This window comes from Carica papaya, chromosome 3, assembly GCF_054855325.1.
Source record: "Carica papaya isolate Zhongbai chromosome 3, ASM5485532v1, whole genome shotgun sequence".
In the NCBI taxonomy this organism is placed as follows: Eukaryota; Viridiplantae; Streptophyta; class Magnoliopsida; order Brassicales; family Caricaceae; genus Carica; species Carica papaya.
This window is the reverse complement of record NC_142311.1, coordinates 861,421-878,553: the sequence shown is the minus strand read 5'-3', so window position 1 is coordinate 878,553 and position 17,133 is coordinate 861,421. Positions and strand designations below refer to the sequence as shown.

The 17,133-nt window shown below is 34.4% G+C and overlaps 3 protein-coding genes across 5 annotated transcripts; 2 read left to right on the top strand and 1 right to left on the bottom strand.

Annotated features, from left to right (window-relative positions):
* The first annotated feature begins 219 nt into the window (after positions 1 to 219).
* On the top strand, positions 220 to 4,455 carry LOC110815442 (zinc finger protein GAI-ASSOCIATED FACTOR 1-like). Of its 3 annotated transcripts, XM_022043245.2 has the most exons (4): positions 220 to 924; positions 1,998 to 2,397; positions 3,186 to 3,934; positions 4,025 to 4,455. In XM_022043245.2, exons 1-4 carry the CDS (start codon positions 642 to 644, stop codon positions 4,135 to 4,137), a joined length of 1,545 nt encoding a protein of 514 aa, XP_021898937.1. In that variant the 5' UTR covers positions 220 to 641; the 3' UTR covers positions 4,138 to 4,455. The 3 variants fall into 3 exon arrangements, with proteins under 3 accessions (XP_021898937.1, XP_021898935.1, XP_021898936.1); XM_022043243.2 differs by having other exon boundaries at positions 3,186 to 4,455; XM_022043244.2 differs by having other exon boundaries at positions 221 to 924; positions 2,001 to 2,397; positions 3,186 to 4,455.
* Positions 4,456 to 4,893: 438 nt separating this feature from the next.
* Positions 4,894 to 6,213, top strand: LOC110815327 (Photosystem II reaction center PsbP family protein). The gene is made up of 3 exons (XM_022043081.2): positions 4,894 to 5,431; positions 5,528 to 5,753; positions 5,868 to 6,213. The coding sequence occupies exons 1-3, from the start codon at positions 5,104 to 5,106 to the stop codon at positions 6,178 to 6,180; spliced, it is 867 nt and encodes a 288-aa protein (XP_021898773.1). The 5' UTR covers positions 4,894 to 5,103; the 3' UTR covers positions 6,181 to 6,213.
* Positions 6,214 to 6,388: 175 nt separating this feature from the next.
* On the bottom strand, positions 6,389 to 15,720 carry LOC110815324 (JmjC domain protein JMJ24). Its single transcript, XM_022043080.2, has 14 exons — positions 15,457 to 15,720; positions 14,388 to 14,987; positions 13,449 to 13,591; positions 13,265 to 13,364; positions 12,993 to 13,125; positions 12,850 to 12,904; positions 11,852 to 12,539; positions 11,429 to 11,758; positions 9,254 to 9,685; positions 9,092 to 9,164; positions 8,376 to 8,461; positions 7,158 to 7,277; positions 6,964 to 7,034; positions 6,389 to 6,620 (listed from the first exon to the last, which is right to left on the bottom strand). Exons 2-14 carry the CDS (start codon positions 14,910 to 14,912, stop codon positions 6,524 to 6,526), a joined length of 2,853 nt encoding a protein of 950 aa, XP_021898772.1. The 5' UTR covers positions 14,913 to 14,987; positions 15,457 to 15,720; the 3' UTR covers positions 6,389 to 6,523.
* Positions 15,721 to 17,133: the final 1,413 nt, after the last annotated feature.

Here is a 17,133-nt window from a genome sequence, read left to right as displayed (position 1 = left end):
GATAATACCCTTCCGAATTAGTTTATTATTTATTTATTTATTTATTTATTTGAATTATTTTATTAATAACTAAGAAAAAAATTACCTCGCTACTGTAAAAAATATACACACAGTAATGTTTTTTGGTTTCACTATTTGGAGAAGAATGGTAGATTATTTGTACGAATAATTTGGAAGATATAATCGGATGACATATATATATATATATTTATAATACAGAGCTAAAAGGAAGACCTAGCTTCTTATATATGTTCTTCTTGCTGATATACCAAGAACTCTCTCTCTCTCTCTCTCTCTCCCTTCTGCTCTCGGCTTCTTCGTCCTCATCACCTGAAATGGAGGAGGATTTTCTGGGTTTTGTCCTCCTCTAATCACAACCGAAATCCCAACTTTCTCTTTCTCTGTTTCCTTCTTCTTATTTTAATATATATACCCACATAGTATATAATATAATATATATAATCTCTTCAGTTTCAGAGATCCCAATCAGCACTCGTAAGAACAAGAACAAGGAAGAAAGAAAGAGAAAAGAGCAACTAGCAACTACAAAACAAAAAAAAAATGTTTCTTCCCCACTAAAAATCTGTCTTCTTCTTCTTCTTCTTTCGATCTTCTCAGCTAGTCTCTTTCTCTTTGTTCAAATGTCAAGTATTACAGCTGGAGATGTAGGTGGTGGTGGAGGAAGCTTTTCTTCCGGGAACATTAATGGCGGATCATCATCACAAGAAGTAGTAGTACTTCAACAGCAGGAGCAGCAAGTACCAGTTGTAGTACTGAATCATCATCATCATCATCATCATCCTCATCATCTTAATAGCTCAAGCTCTTTAGCTTCAAGTACCAGTAATAGCAATGGCTCCATAACTCAACAACAGCAAAAACCTCCACCTCCTAAGAAAAAAAGAAATCTACCAGGAACTCCAGGTATATATACATATATATATATATGTACATATATAATCAAATCTATCTATATCTCTCAGTTTCAATTAGCATATGTATGATCTTTGATGTTTCTGTTTATGGAGGATCAGTTTGATTTGTCTAAGACATTATAACTTTTCCATCTCCATGCACATTTTCGAAAGAAGAGAGTAGTTTCTCGGTCACCACATGCCAAATTAAGAAATTTTCACAACTATAAAGCCAGTTAATTTCCACCACTTTTTCCAATATTTCTTCTTTTAATTGATCTAAATCTGCCTTTTAGATTAAACTTTGCGTTTGAATCTCAAATGGGTCCCCAAAGAGAAGAGAATCATCACAAATTTTTTTCTCAATTAATTATCTTTATGCATTGAGATTATCTTTTGAATAAATTTTTGTTAGACAGTCCATGAGCAAGGATATATGCATGATCCTGGATCCTTCAAAAGAAAATCAGAAAAAGAAAAAGAGCATGTGTGGACGCTGAATCAAACAAAAATTAACTTAAAAAAAAGGGCATAGAGAAGATTTTCTTTGCTTGGGATTTTCTTTTTGGGGTTTGAGCCAAGATGGGTCGTGAATAATAAAATTGGGTGAATTATTGATGCATATATATATACATATACATACACATATAAGTTATTCCTGTTGGAGGAGAGAGAGGGGTTCAATTATTGGTTAGATATATAGGCCGAGATGACAATCATTGCAGCAAATTACTGTTAAAGCTTTGATCTTTCTAGGCTAGTAGCTACTTTTTATGCTTCGTTTTGGTTCTGAACTGTTTCAAGTGTAAATTAAAGAATCATATAGCTTAGTTTTGGCACCTTCCATGGATTCTCTACCCCTTCTTTTCTCTGAATTTATGAAATTAAGGACAAATAACAGAAGCGCATACGTACATAATACTTATGTATACATATATCATTTTGGAAAAAAAATTAACTTGATAGAAAAGTGTTATACATAATAAGTTCATTAATTTCAAATACCATTTCGAGTAATTTACTTGATTAATCTAATCCAGAAACAACATTAATTTTATTTTAAAAAATATTTCTGTCTTCAAGCAGATCCGTCTGCTGAGGTGATTGCTTTATCTCCAACAACTCTCATGGCGACAAACAGATTCGTCTGCGAAATCTGCAACAAAGGGTTTCAGAGAGACCAAAACCTGCAACTACACCGGCGAGGGCATAATCTGCCGTGGAAGCTCCGGCAACGAACGAGCAGTGAAATTCGGAAAAGGGTTTATGTGTGCCCGGAGCCGTCGTGTGTCCACCACAACCCGGCTCGTGCGTTGGGCGATCTCACCGGAATCAAGAAGCATTTTTGCAGGAAACACGGCGAGAAGAAGTGGAAATGTGATAAGTGCTCCAAGAAATATGCTGTTCACTCCGACTGGAAGGCTCATTCCAAGACTTGTGGCACCAAGGAGTATAAATGTGATTGTGGCACTATCTTTTCCAGGTATACATACATTACATACATATATATATATATATATACACACTCATGGTTGAGGTTCAAGATATGAAGTTTCTTGTCTTGCATATATATATATATATATATATTGTTTAGAAAAATAATCTAAATTACGTATAGAAGAAGAAAAATATAAGATTTTACGTAATTCCACAAAACTACCTACATCCACAGATAAAAGTGTTTCCACTATGATGATAATGAAGAGTATATCTGTGTGTGTGTGAGAGATGTATACATATATGATTGGGTACTGAAGCTGGCTGTTTGATATATATATATATATATACATGCATGTATACATATATAAGTGGTGGATTGTACTCTTCCTTTCAACTCATTGACAGAATATTATGCTAATTAACCGTTTTTGTTGGCTGATCAGTCTAATTAGTTTGACTATATCTTTCTACTATTAAATTGTTAAGGTATTATTAAACTCTCATCTAATCCCTTATTTAAATTGCATGTAGAGTTTTCTAATGAACTGTATATATATATATGTATATTCTGATATAAACTAGGAGTTTTATATATTATGTTGAAAGATATATACATAAATATGTACTCAATTATTGTCATTAACAAATATAATATGTTTGATTAATCTTTCTCCTAACTAATTCTCTCCTTGACTTAGCCAAATGCATGCATGGCCTCCATTAATTAATTCCTTAATTTGCTTTTGTTATTAAACATAACGAAGATTCATTAACTAATATTTATATATACCAATATGCATTCACAGACTAATATTATATATAATTTTGCAGGAGAGACAGCTTTATCACGCACCGAGCCTTCTGTGATGCCCTAGCCGAAGAAAACAACAAAGTAAACCAAGGTTTATTAATGGCGGCCAACAACAACATAGCACAAGCCGCAAACCAAGTCATCCCTGAGTTAAATCCCACTCAATCTGCAAAAATGGCTTCTGGGTTTAGCCATCAAGAAACCAAGAATAACAACGCATTAACCATGGCGATGTTTTCGAGTAGCTCCACAAGCCTATTTGGCAATGCAAGAAGCCTAATACCCACTTCGTCATCTTCCTCAAATTGCCTGCAACTAAACGGGATTAACTCATCATCGATCTTCGAAGGTATCAACTGTAATAACAACGGAGGGTTACGTGGGGATCTGCAGTTATCTGGTTCTGCCTCGATGTCTGCCACGGCATTGTTGCAGAAAGCAGCGCAAATGGGTGCAACTTCTAGTGGTAATACCACTGTAATGAATAGTAATACTGGGAGCTGCATGGACTCGCCATTGATGATGCAGAAGAGCTTTGTGATGACAACAATGGCGGCTCCACCTTCCTTTGGCTGCACACAGAATAATCATCAATCCCAGACTTTAATGGCGATGAACCAGACGTTCAACAGTAATAGCAACAACATGGGGATGTTCAACGGAGTTTTTGACGACCAAAACGACAACAAAAGTAGCGTTTTGTCGAGGTTTAGTAGTGGAGATGGGATGACTCTTGATTTCTTGGGGATTGGCGGGTCAAGAAACAGCGGTAGGATCAATAATAGTAGTGATAATAATAATAATAATATTCTGCATGATCATCAAGAACATCAAGAATTGATAATTGAGTTTGGATCAGGAGGAATCAATGGCGGTCATCATCATCATCATCATGAGACAAGAATTCAAAGTTTGAACCCTTTTCAACAGCATGCAGCTGCATCAATGGAGAAACCCATGTGGGAGGTATAAAAAAACACCTTCTCTTCTCTCTGCAGCATCAATGGAGAAACCCTAGCAAGCTCTAGCCTCTTCAGCTACCTACTGGTTAATTAATTTTTGTTCCCTTTCTCCTCTGCAGGTTCTAGCTAGTCCTTGCGTAATATATGAATTCGTTAATTAGTTACCTTTTCTTTTCTTTCTTTCTTCAAAAAAATGTTTATATATATATATATGTTATAAGCAGCACCGTGGAAGTAAGAACATGTAAGTTTACTGTGTCCTGCTAAAGAGCAAGGCTTCGAGAAATTTTAGCCAGGATTTAGAAATTTATTATATTATAACAGAGTACCACTGCCTCTTGATCTTGCTTGATCCATGAACTTCAATTGGATTCTTAACTTAACTCTATCTAATGATTTAAAAAAGAAAAAACCAACGTTCTGTTTATATCTTTTTGATATATAGTGTATTATAAAGTAATATATATGTTTGGGTTAATACATATAGAAAGTCCATGTAATATATAGTTCTCGTATATATGAATAATTACATCTAAAATAAACGAAAAGGTAGTATTAACCCAAATATCTAATTAATTATTCGAAAGTTTTACATGCGCAATCCATGGAGAAACGGTGTCGTAATGGCTACATATGGCTCAAAACGTCTCTGGCAACTCGAAAAAATGAGAACCACAGAAAACTTGATAAGCATTATCTGAGCATGGTTATAATATCGTACTCTCCTCTTCCTCTCTCTCTCTCTTTCTCTATCTATCTATATATATATATTTATATATGTATGAAAGTATACACACACACAAGGACACATATATATCGTATGAGTAACGCAACGCACGATCATATATAAATATAACTACATATCTACATACATGTACTAAAAGGCCGTGTAAATGTAAATATCACACAATTTATATATAACGTATAAGTTGTAGAGTTGCAGAGATATTAGCTAGGGCTTACAAGGTGAAGGTTAATGGCGTTGAAACCCTGCTTCCATGCATGCAGAGATGCATCAGTGTACAGGGTTTGCCGGTCACAATCATCGAATGATAGGCAGGATCAGGCGAGCAACTGGACGGGACGGTCTCCGGCGGAGGAATTTTCGCCACTTGCAGTGACATTTAGGCGGCGGCTTCTTGTGGGTGTTGGGTCAGCTGGTCTGGTGGCTGTTGGTGCTAATTTTGGTGGAATTACGAGTTTTCTTCTCGGGTTGTCGCCGGAAAATGGTCGGAATCTTAAGCTCGATGTGCTTTATCCGATCGGAGGGTATAGCCGTTGCATTGACACTAACGAAGGATTTGGTCAGTAACTAATACATACATATATATATATATATTGGATATGTTTATTTATTTAATGCTAGTCAGAAAATTATATAAGAATTAGCATATACCCAGAATTCATATACCCAGCAAACTGGGTTGGAGATCAAACACTGTTATATCGAGCGACAAAACAACAAGAATTTCAGAGATCACTTGATCCTCCACCACTTGACCCTTCAAAATCCATTGATAGGCCCCGGAAGAATGTAACTGAGCCGATTGTTGCATTTGGCCCACCTGGTTCAACCGGCGAGCTCAATGTCAGCGTCGTCGCCTCGACAGTCCCTCTCGATTTCTCGTCAGTATCATCTTTCTTTGTTTTTTTGTATTACATATGTAAGAAATCAAATTTTATTTGGAAGCTTAGGATTCCAAGAAGAATACTTCAACAAATTTATGTTATTTTTCACAGAATTGATTCCTTCGGCGGGCCAGGAGAGATCGGAGGATTAGTGATCGGGGCAGTAACAGGATCCGGGCGACAGCCAGATGTGAAGGGAACTCTGATAGAGTCGAGCCTGAGAGAAGATTCATCAAGGGGTATCAAGTACTACAAGCTGGAATTCAGAGTTGAGCATCCCTCGTTTCGGCGGCACAATGTTGCAGTTTGTTGCTCTCGTCGAGGTAAATTATATACGCTAAATGCACAGGCTCCAGAACTGGCATGGCCGCAGGTGAAATCAGCCTTCTACACGATAGCTGATTCATTCAACCTCACATCTTGATTTAACAGAAGTAAATATACAATTTATTCTTTATACCATTTGTAACAGAGCTGACAATCCTAAACTTCCCTATCAATGCATGGACAAGCTGCACTGTGGTTCTAACAACCAAAACTGTGCGCATCATGTTCCGAAAATTTCACTGTCTAGATTTAGAGAAACAAGAAGATAAAGACATAAGATTGTGTAATTAAAAATGCTGTCCCAATACCTAAAATTGGACATCATCCATTATATGAAATAATTACAATATTACATAGAAATACATTTGTACATTTTTCAGACACCCAAAGAGCCACTGCTTTTATACTTTTGCCTAAAATTACAATCAATGTACAAAAAGTCAAGCACAACTTATCTGTGATCTCTTAGTGATCTCCAAATTTTCAGAGACTACTGCAGTCAAATTAGGGTCCTCAAACCCAAGCTCCACACCAAGTCTGCAGGAGGGGAGGAGAAGGTTATTCAGTAGTCTAAAAAAGTGGACTAAGTGTATGCACACACACATTATAGAAGACAATCAAAAATCATCAGATACAAAAATGCTGCAAGAGGTGCCGGAGGACAAATATAACGCCAAACCTCAAACAAATCCCGCTCAATTGTCTCCAATCTAAACCTAGTAAATCAGCAGCCACCAATGTAGCACGTCCAAAATGCAAAAAGGCAATGCTTAAATAATATCTTTTTGTTAAGGTGTCCTTTATGGCAAGAAAGACGACTTAGAATGTCAAAAAGGGAAGCCCAGATAGTAAGACAAACGTTAAAGCTTGATTTGCTTACTTTGGATCAAGCACCAATTTCTGGACTTCTTTAATGGCAGAACTAGCAGCATATAGTGATATTTTTCCTACCTGAACAAAACCCATTTCCAAAACAGATAAGTCAATGAGAATATAGGCCTAGCAAACAATGACAATATTAGAATGAGCTTAAGCATGTGAAAGAAATGTTCTGGAGAAAATTTTTGTTTGCACCTCCAAAATTTGAAGTTTTGCTTCATGATCATTTGGTAGACAGCGAATTTCTTCTGCCAATTTTACTGCCTCTCCCATGCTCTCGGGAAATAAGAAATCCAGACCCAACTGAACAGTGGACTGCATATATCGGCGGGAATCAGTTTAAAAGTTATAAATCACAGGAAATCTAGGACAGGAACAATGACACTTCGATGCACTAAAATTTAGTCTTTGATATTCTACAGTTGCATCAACTAATTTCAGATGCTCCAGAAGCAGTTGCCACTATAAATACAGTGCATATTCATGAATGACTTGATAGAACAGTTGAATTTTCTTTTCATAGAGTTATTTGAAGAATTTATATCATATATGATAATCCAAAGACAAGTATGAATTCCCATGTGGTCAATTTTCACTTTCCTTCAAATGAATCTAATCTGACAATAACAAAGACAAAGCAGTGTATATAATGGCATAATATCTAAAATTTTTTTATATAAGTACATATATCAATATATTTTATGTGGGACATTCACAAAAGAAAAGTCCCCTAAAGCTTATATAGATAAAACATTAGCCCATTATTTTGTTTGGAGATAAAACATTCGCCCATTATTTTACAAATAAAACAAAAGGGTCCCCTTTTGTTATTATTCTTAAAGATAGTCTTTGAATAATTATTTTCTTTGAAAGATAGATTAATTTAAATTTAGTTGATATGTACAATTTATTTAATAAGTTACTAAACTAATTAATTAGTTAATCAAAATATAGTACACTTGGAAAAATATAAATTCATAAATTGATCATAAAAATTATAGACTATCATTTATAATGAATTGAAATAACAGTTTTGCTTCAAAATCTTTGGATAAAACTGAATACAGAAAGAAGCTTTGGTATTATGACATGGCAAGGAGTTCAAAATTTGACTAGGGTGGCTATAATGGATGAATCAATAAGAGGCATCCTATTTATGATTGAACAAAGAAAAAAAAGAATATTTAAGCTTCTAGTCTCATTTCTTCTCCCTTTATTATGCTCCCTTCTCTATCTCATTTCTCACTTTTAACAGAAGAGTAAAAACATGGACTAACATGTAATTAGCATGATGTTCGGGAGGACTTTCTTGGGAAATCTCCTATTTTTTAATATCCAACAAAAGAATGAAAAACATGAAAGCAAGAAAGTTAACAGTTAAATATTTCAGGCATTTGATCTCTATTAACTCACCTGAAGATGTCTCACTTGAAAAGGGCATCCAGCAGGGATAAATACAGCTTGCCCAAAATGCTGTTCAAAGGACCATGGCTCCACTCCTAAAATATAAAAGATTATAATTGAAAATTTTCATGCCATAACGATTGAGCATTATCCTTCATAGGAAAAATGGACAGTAGCAACAGAAAACACATAAGACCATCACTCCATATGTATCTAAAACCGCAGTGCAGCATATAGAGTATTCTTTCAACAAGAATATTATCCTGGGCACGGATATAACGCCAAGTAAAAAAAGGAAATAGTCCAGTGACAAGTAACTACCCGGTTCAGATCATCACTGACAATATGGTTTTCCAACAAACTAGTTCTCTACTTCATCACAATCTACGCATTTCAGAAACTTTAGCATACAGCATTTACTTAGTTCAATGACTCTTAATCTAGTCATCTAGGGAACTTTAGCGTATAGGAGTTGGCTAGTTTCCAGTTTTCATGGCCAGATAAAATAAATATTCCAATTCCAAATGAGGCTACCTAGCCTCTGAAATTTCCATACCTACCCCTTTCTGACTGTAGAAGCTAGGAAAATAACAGATTAGCACCCTAAAACTTTCTACCAAAGGGGCTTGTAGTGGATATTCTCCAAATAATAGTGTACATGCAAGTGCAGTCAAGTGAATAGGTTGCTTAAACAAAAGCCAAAAAAGAATGTCAATTTTCCTTACCAAAGTCTTCCTTCAGTTTCCTCTTATGGTGCTCTGTCAGGAACAAGCCTTCCTCGTACAGAGGGCATGTCTCCTAAAATACATGCAATCCGTTGTTTGTTACTTTCTCTTATATACATACAAAAAGGCAAGAATTCTATGAGACTAAGCACATAACCTTACCACATCACTTATCATACTGCCAGGCTTCCCAAAATCCTTCCAGTGAACTCTTAAATATTCGATTAACTTTGGAACATCCTGCCGGCGAAAGACATCCCAATGAGCTCCAGGATAAGTCTTTACCGGAACATGCTCACCACCTCCATCTACCACCTCACTGTCAAGAGTTTTCTCTTTGACAACATAAGTAGCATCCATCAGTTGATCCTCCATTCTCTCATCTTCATCTGCAGCTGAGTTTGTCCCACATTCACTCTGAATATCAGGTCCTCGAAGTGATAAATCAGGAAAATTTCCTTCTTCTAACCCTGTTTCAGGCTCTGCATGCGACCTATCTGCCTCAGATTTACCAATGGATTTCTGCGTCTTCTCAGATTTTATCCTTTCTAAGGCATTTAGCTCCGTTTCAAATATGTGCACAAGTAGGTAAACCTGATAATGGTTCAACATCAATCAATTCATATTCCTCAAACTACTATATACAAGTCATTTCACAGCAGAACATAATATGCTGAGGAAAATCAGATCGATAAATCATCCTCATTTTGGCTCCATCTCATCTAAGGCTTGACAAGGATAGGATGGCAATTCCACATTGGAACCAAATCAAGTTCAAATAATTATAAAAATTTGATTCAAAATATTTAAAAAAATTCGATGAATCATAAATCATAGTAATAATGATAATAAAATAATCTAAGTTTTACCAAATAAAAATAAATAAATAAATAATGAATGTTTCTCATGCTGAAGCTTAAGAAGTCTGCATGTCTTAGTTAAAGAAATCAACAGAAAATCATAATCCATCTTGCCCAATAAGATAACACCATGTACAAATTAAGTACATTTTTGGTCCCTGACCTTTATCCGTTTCCTATTTTAGCCCCCTACCTTTCAACCTATACAATTCAGGTCAACAATCATAAATTTTCCCAATTTAATCATTCTTTCATTTGTTAGTGTTAAAACTAACTAGAGCTGTCAAGCATGCATTATGTTGTCATACATTTGATTATGTCAAGCATACAAACCCAATCCCGAATTTGAATCTGACCAGACCTGCTCACACAACCCACAACCTTACCCGTCCAAAAATCCCATCTTTTTTTCAGCAATTTTTATCTCTCTCTTCTCTCTCCGAACACATTAGCTACAGCAAAGCTAGATTCATCCTGTAATTTTATGTTTCTTAAACCACATTTTATCACTCCCATTCTCTAATCTTCAGGGGACTCCCAACTGTCTGTTATGCCAATCGAACCTATATTTAAATATTTTGATGAAGTCCAACAACTCTTCTCTGAAAAACAAAATAAATCTGTTGGTCTATCTGTTCAATCATGTTAACTATTTTGGCATTTGATCACCATGTCAAACTGTTCAATCATTTAAATTAAATCTTGAAGAAAACAGGATCAAGAAAAAGTAATTTGTTTTGGAATATAGGAAGTAACACGCAGCAAGCGAGAATACTTATTTCCTTTTGAATACTACTTTTCCTGTAAGTGGATTTTATACAACACTAGTGACCATTTGATGCCTTAGAATTGAAATATCTTTTTCTTCTAAAAAGATAAAAAGATAAATGAATAAACTGCCAATTAAAGGCAATATTATTACCATGTAGAAATCAGCAAGTTGGGATCTTGAGTTTCTTCTTAAACTAAATTGACTTGGGATAAGGAAGCACTTCTTTCTTCCTATAACTGAGAATATATTTACTGAAGCTAATATTTATATGGAAATTAATAACGCTGGAATCTACTTGGGCGAGACAGACTAGAACTGTTAAAGAAAAAGAAGACGAATAAGAAGATGATGATGATAACGATGATGATCAAGATGAATGTTATAAACTGGTCAGGTTGTGGGTTGTTTGGGTGGGTTGTGTAGGTGGATCTTTTCTTGTTTAAATCTGAGATTGGGTTTGCTAAGTTTCCATGTCATGTCATTAATTTTTTATGACATAGCATGCAGTTGAAAATCCAGTTAATTTTAACACCTAAAGCTCTTCCAAAAGAACCGAATTAAAAATTTTATACAATGTTGTCTTAAATCGTATAGATGGAAAAGTTCAGACACTAAAATAGGAAAAGAAAATGAAAGTTAGGACCAAAAAATGTTTTATTTCACTGCTCAATTTGATTATAAGCAAACAAGAAAAGAGTAACTTACCATATCACGCATATTGAATTGGAGATGGGTCACAGAATCACCTTTACCAAGCTCCTCATTGGTCCCATAAGATATATAAATCTTTGGTCCTACATCATTCTGCAGAGAGTAATGAGGTAATTTCGCTGCAACATTTAGAAGACCCAACCTGGAATGGATAAATTCATGTAACGGCAGTCTACTAATAAAATCAGGTCTCTGGTAAAGTAAAAACTCTTCTGAAGCACTTGGGGAAGGCCAATCTTTCAACTTTAACATTTCTGGTAAACCATTTTCACGAATTCGTCCCTGTGAATATCCTTTTATGAACTCACCTAGTTCAATATCAACCTGCATCGCATCGTAAGACAAATCAACATATTACATTGATTTACAGTAAGCATTAAGGATAAGTAAGAATACTAGCATAGCAGCGGAATATACCTCAGACAAGTCCAAACAATCTATAGCTTTCACCAGCCTGTTCTCATCCTTTGACTTTTCATCCACTGTCTCCCGTATTCCTCTCCAAATAACTTCTGGATCCCAACTTGAAATGGAGGAAATTTCACATACCTCATCAACAATCACAGGTTCACCCTTGGCCCAGTGCTTTCTGAAATTGCTAATTCCTTCTTTTCTAATATCTTCAGATGATGGGCAGTATAAAAAATTAGCAACACCATCCTGTCTGTTAGCATATTGGCGAAATCTCGGATCATTTGACCCCAAGTTTTGTGGATTGTCATTGTCAGAAGCTTTACAGCCACTAACCATTTCCTCCACATTCTTTACCAGCTTTGCAACCCAATTCATCTTAAAAATGCGGCTTAGATTCAATGATGTATAGCCACAGCCACCATATTCCTTAGGAGGACACGGAATGCTGCCATCTGTTTTGGCTTTCCAACCAGGGAACTTTTCCGAGAATTTTAGTTTTAGCTTAGGTACTTTCACTTGCCATAACGTGATTTTCTCTTGGGTTCTCCCATTGTTCTTATCTTCAGCCACTTCTTCTTTAGCAGTATCTAAAGATACTTCCCGGAGATCTTGACAGCAGCTAAGGCATAAATCATATGAACAGTTTGCACAGTGCCGATGATAGTCAATAATTGGTATCCTGCAAATATTGCTGAAGAAAGACTAGTCAAAATCGCCTCCAAGTCTTCAAACATTTTGAAAAGGAGAAAGAAAAAACATAGAAAAGTAATGTAATCCTTGCAAGACCTAAAGAATGATTTTTATCCATCAACACTCTTAAGCTACAAATAATTAACTCCACCAAAAAGACAGATCTATCAATACAATTTTTTTCAAGCAAGGTATAACCATCTCCATGAGAAATAACTACATGTAGGACAGTATGAATAACTTTCTGAAACTTGATTGTTTATAGACAAATCTAGCCAAGTAAAAATAGCTCATAAAATCTCTTGAAGTACCAGCACATCTGCTCATCTGCATTCAGTTTTGCCCTAACAAGATCAATTTCAGTTCCTGAAACAAAAAAAAAAAGGGTCCTGTGAAAATTAAGGACCAGAAATCTTAGGCATCAAACACCATGGAAGCATAAAAAGCATTTTACCACGAAGCCCTTTTTCCAGTTCTACTTCAGAGCACTGTTCATTGTGAATCAGCTTAACTACTGGAAGCACGGAGGATAGTAGACGGTAAAGATACTGCAATTTGTCTAGAACAGGTATCTCCCTTATCCTTACCTACCACTCATGCAGAAGATTTAACCAATCAACAAACAAAATAATGACGATGAACTAGGAAATATTTGATTGCAAGATTTGACAAAGAAAAAGCAACAATATAACAAACACAGGACTTTTTTATCAAAAAATAAAATACCTTTATCATATTATCTCCGCGTAAACACACCTTGCAGTTGCAGGAACCGCGGCATGCAGGACAGACCTTCTCAATTTCTTCCAATGGGATCTCCGAGTACCTGAGAGAAAGGAAAAGAAACACAAATATTCAGCATGCTTGCAGAATTGAAATGCAAAAATACTGCCTGGAAGTTTAACCTCACCACGTGGAAATACAGCTATCACAGTATCCTCTCCTGTCACATTTCAGACACCAAATTACTCTACATCTGTCATTCCTTCGGCATTGATGACAAGTCTGCCCACCAGTGTCTTCAGATGAATCTGCAGTCCCATCAGAGTATTCCTGGAAAATGATTTGTTCATTTGATAGTATTGAAAGAATGATAAAAAATAAGAACTAAAACAGCAAACAGGATCATCATATTAAAGGATCGTTGCAACTGTAGATATCATGGAACAATACCAAAAAGAACTTAAGGTAACTCCAGTCATCCTGTTCCAAACCATTTTCATTTCAAAACCCAAAAAGGTTATATAATTTCATGGCTTGAATATCCAAAATCATTTTTTAATGTCCCTCGAGTCATTCTGTACTACCAATATACTAACAATTCATGATCACCAAGGAACATGACAAGAAAGCTTTCGTTCACAACTTGTTCAGTTGTATCCACCTAGGAAGAGGATGAGAAAGTTGTTTCAGAAATGTACCAAAAGGTTAATGAAGTACCACCAATTTCTAATCTAAGCTAAGATAAGTAAGTTGGATCCTGAAACAGACAAGAAGCTATTAGATCTGACAGCAGCATGAAGTATATTAGCAATCTTATCCCATTGATAAACTTGGTCTCCTCAACCATTAAGTTCAATTTGAAAACTCCTTGCAAAGCGAAATTTGTCAGTTGGCACCCTAAAGTAGGAAGGATTACCCTCATTCCAGTGCGTCTATAAGTAACTTAACAACTGTGATACTCTTAACGATCCAATAACTCTGTGAATATCTTCCCTTCAACACTCGAAACACTTCCAAAGCACGCATACACGCACAGCAAACTTCAAACACTTACAAATACGACAACTATAGTAGATATGTAATGCTTATATTGAAAGATTATGCTAAAATTTTATATATATATTACCATATTATCGAAGCTCCTCTGTGATCTGTTCCTGGATGAATCCATAGTAGAAACAGGTGGTGTCTTGTATGACTTCCAGCTCTCTTCAAATCCAACATCTCTTTGTGAATCATCACTTGGCTTGAGAGAGTTCCGTGCAGAGGAAGTCCTCATTGGAGGAGTATCGGGGGAATACTGAATTTGACTTTTTGGCACCTTCTCTTTCAACTTCTTTGTTGGGGCCGAACCATGATAGTCACTGATTTTCAAATTCACAAGGGGAGTATCAAAATCATCACTCTTACTCTCCAAGTAAACATCACTTTCACCCAAAGATTTTCTTTTTGCTTTCTTTAGACTAGCCCTCAAAGCCGAATTCGCAGCCCTCCTTTTCGCTTGAATGTAGTGCTTTTCGCACACTGTTTTGTCTGGCATGGACATGGCAGTGCATCTCCACTGCTTACCATCTGACCTCTTGCATCGCAAATCATCAGGAACGCCTGCATTTTCATCACCATTTCCCGAAGCTGTTCGCTGGTGATCCATAGCAGTCACGACAGAACAAAATTCAACTCGTGATGAAGAGAAACAACTCCACAACCAAAAACTCACAAGATCATCCTGCATTACCACAATGAGAAGTCTAATTTGCCTCCACTTTTAGATATTAACCAACAAGAAAGTAAACCATCAAATTCAAAACGCTAGAAACAACACAACCGGGGGCAAAGTAAAACCAATAGCTTATGCAGTACGAAGTCAGTAATCAAATACAGTGCACTAAACACACCCTCAGAACCTTCACACCAGGAAAAAAACAACAAATTTGCACTTGGCTCGCCATGGATAAGCTTAAACAACCACCAATTTAAACAATAACGAGAAGAATACGACCGACTGATTGAGAACGAACAAGCCAAGCATTAACAGTAGCACACCAGCAATCGAAGAATTAGACGATTTTCCGCTCGTCCAAACAGCATACAGAAAAAATTAACTTACTAAGAGCGAGCATTCGATCCACAGAGTACACTCGACAACAACATACGAGGGAAACACGTATAGAGAGAGAACGAAACACGACATGTACCTGATACTAGGGTTTGATTGGGCTGATACAATATAGGCAGCTCGCGTGACATAACTGGAGTAGCGGAAGAAACAAAGGAATCAGATTACAGCGAGTTGCAGATTTTCTTTTTGCTTCCCATTTATTTAATTTATTTCCCCTTTTACGCATTCTTCTTTTTTTTTTTCTCTCTAATTTCCCCTGAACCCTGGTTATTCAGGCAACTGCGAAGTTCACACCAGAAGACTGTTTACGTTCTTCGTACTCCACCTTTTTGCACTTTCTTCTCTGTTTAATTTTCTTTTTCTTCAAAAAAATAAATAAACAGTGTTTTCTTTATTATTTTAAAAATTTATTACAAATCAATAATAATAGTTTTATAATACTTAATTTAATTTATTAAAATTTTAATTATTAACAATGAATTTATAATGTTTTTACTTAAAAAAATTAATTTAATTCTAAAAATTAACTAATAAAATTACAAATAAATTTTGTTTTAATTATTACATAATTAATAATACAATGACTCTGTGTGGGACTTAATTATTTTAGCCTCACTATATGTCGTAAAATTATAAATAATTACATAATTATTTTTTTAAATTTTTTATTAAAAAAAGTTTTAAAATTTTGTATAATTGTTTTAAATTATTATTTTTCTTTTTATTTTATTTGAATGACATAATATAATTTTAAAATTATAATTTTTATATTTTATAATTATAAATTTAAATAACATATTATATAAAAATTGTATTGTGTTTTATGGACCGTATCAACTTAGTATATGATAACTTAATTAAATGAAATAATAGTTTACATTTTTAACAAAGGCTCTAAATTAATATTTTTTAATAATTTTTTCAAAAGCACCAATTTAAGACATTAAAAAGTACAAAATTATTATTTAATTTAATTAATTTGTAAAACATTAATTTATACCGTCAATAAATCGCATAAACCCATTTTTGGTTTTTATAATATTAAATAAATTTTATTATTTTAAATAAATATTTAAATTAATAATTTTATAATAGTACCGTTAAAAACCGTAGTACATATAATTAATTTAAACACGTAACATAATTTAAATATTATTTAAAATTTATATCGCGTACCAACCATCTCACATAAAAAGTTAATAATCAAATAATATCATGTCTTTAAATTAGTGATATGTAGTACAATTTTTAATGATATTAATAATTAATTCATATATTTTTTTTTAAATAAAAAAATAATTGGACACAAACCAAATTAAAAAAAATATATAACTAGTACACCGGTTATAAATATATAAAAGTTGTTGATAAAAATGTACGAGTATTTAAATAATGTTACGCATTTAAATTAGTGACATATAACACGATCGTTAATAGTATCAATAACTAATTCAAATATTTTTAAAAGTCCAAAATTACAAATGACATGTGACACGGTCGTTAGCTGATTGTTTAACTTATTTAAATAATATTTAATTTAATAAATTAAATAATGTAACGTGTTTAAATTACTGATTTGTACTACGATCGTTAAGTAATTAATTCGAATATTTTTAAAAGTACAAAAACTTAACTAAATGTAAATTTTTAATATAAATCAAGTTAAATAAAAATAAAATAGTATATTGATTACAAATCTATATAAACTGTTAGTAAAAATATAAGAGAATATTAAATAATTTATAAAAAAAAA

Bases quoted from the DNA above. Each gene is read 5' to 3' on its own strand.
- LOC110815324 (XM_022043080.2), bottom strand. From the start codon at position 14,912: ATGGATCACCAGCGAACAGCTTCGGGAAATGGTGATGAAAATGCAGGC. The intron at 13,365-13,448 runs GTGAGGTTAAAC...CCTTTCTCTCAG, and splicing joins GATAGCTGTATTTCCACGTG to GTACTCGGAGATCCCATTGG. The intron at 8,462-9,091 runs GTAAGGAAAATT...TTTATATTTTAG, and splicing joins GAAACTGAAGGAAGACTTTG to GAGTGGAGCCATGGTCCTTT.
- LOC110815442 (XM_022043243.2), top strand. From the start codon at position 642: ATGTCAAGTATTACAGCTGGAGATGTAGGTGGTGGTGGAGGAAGCTTT. The intron at 925-1,997 runs GTATATATACAT...TCTGTCTTCAAG, and splicing joins AAATCTACCAGGAACTCCAG to CAGATCCGTCTGCTGAGGTG. The intron at 2,398-3,185 runs GTATACATACAT...ATAATTTTGCAG, and splicing joins TGTGGCACTATCTTTTCCAG to GAGAGACAGCTTTATCACGC.
- LOC110815327 (XM_022043081.2), top strand. From the start codon at position 5,104: ATGGCGTTGAAACCCTGCTTCCATGCATGCAGAGATGCATCAGTGTAC. The intron at 5,432-5,527 runs GTCAGTAACTAA...GCATATACCCAG, and splicing joins TGACACTAACGAAGGATTTG to AATTCATATACCCAGCAAAC. The intron at 5,754-5,867 runs GTCAGTATCATC...TATTTTTCACAG, and splicing joins ACAGTCCCTCTCGATTTCTC to AATTGATTCCTTCGGCGGGC.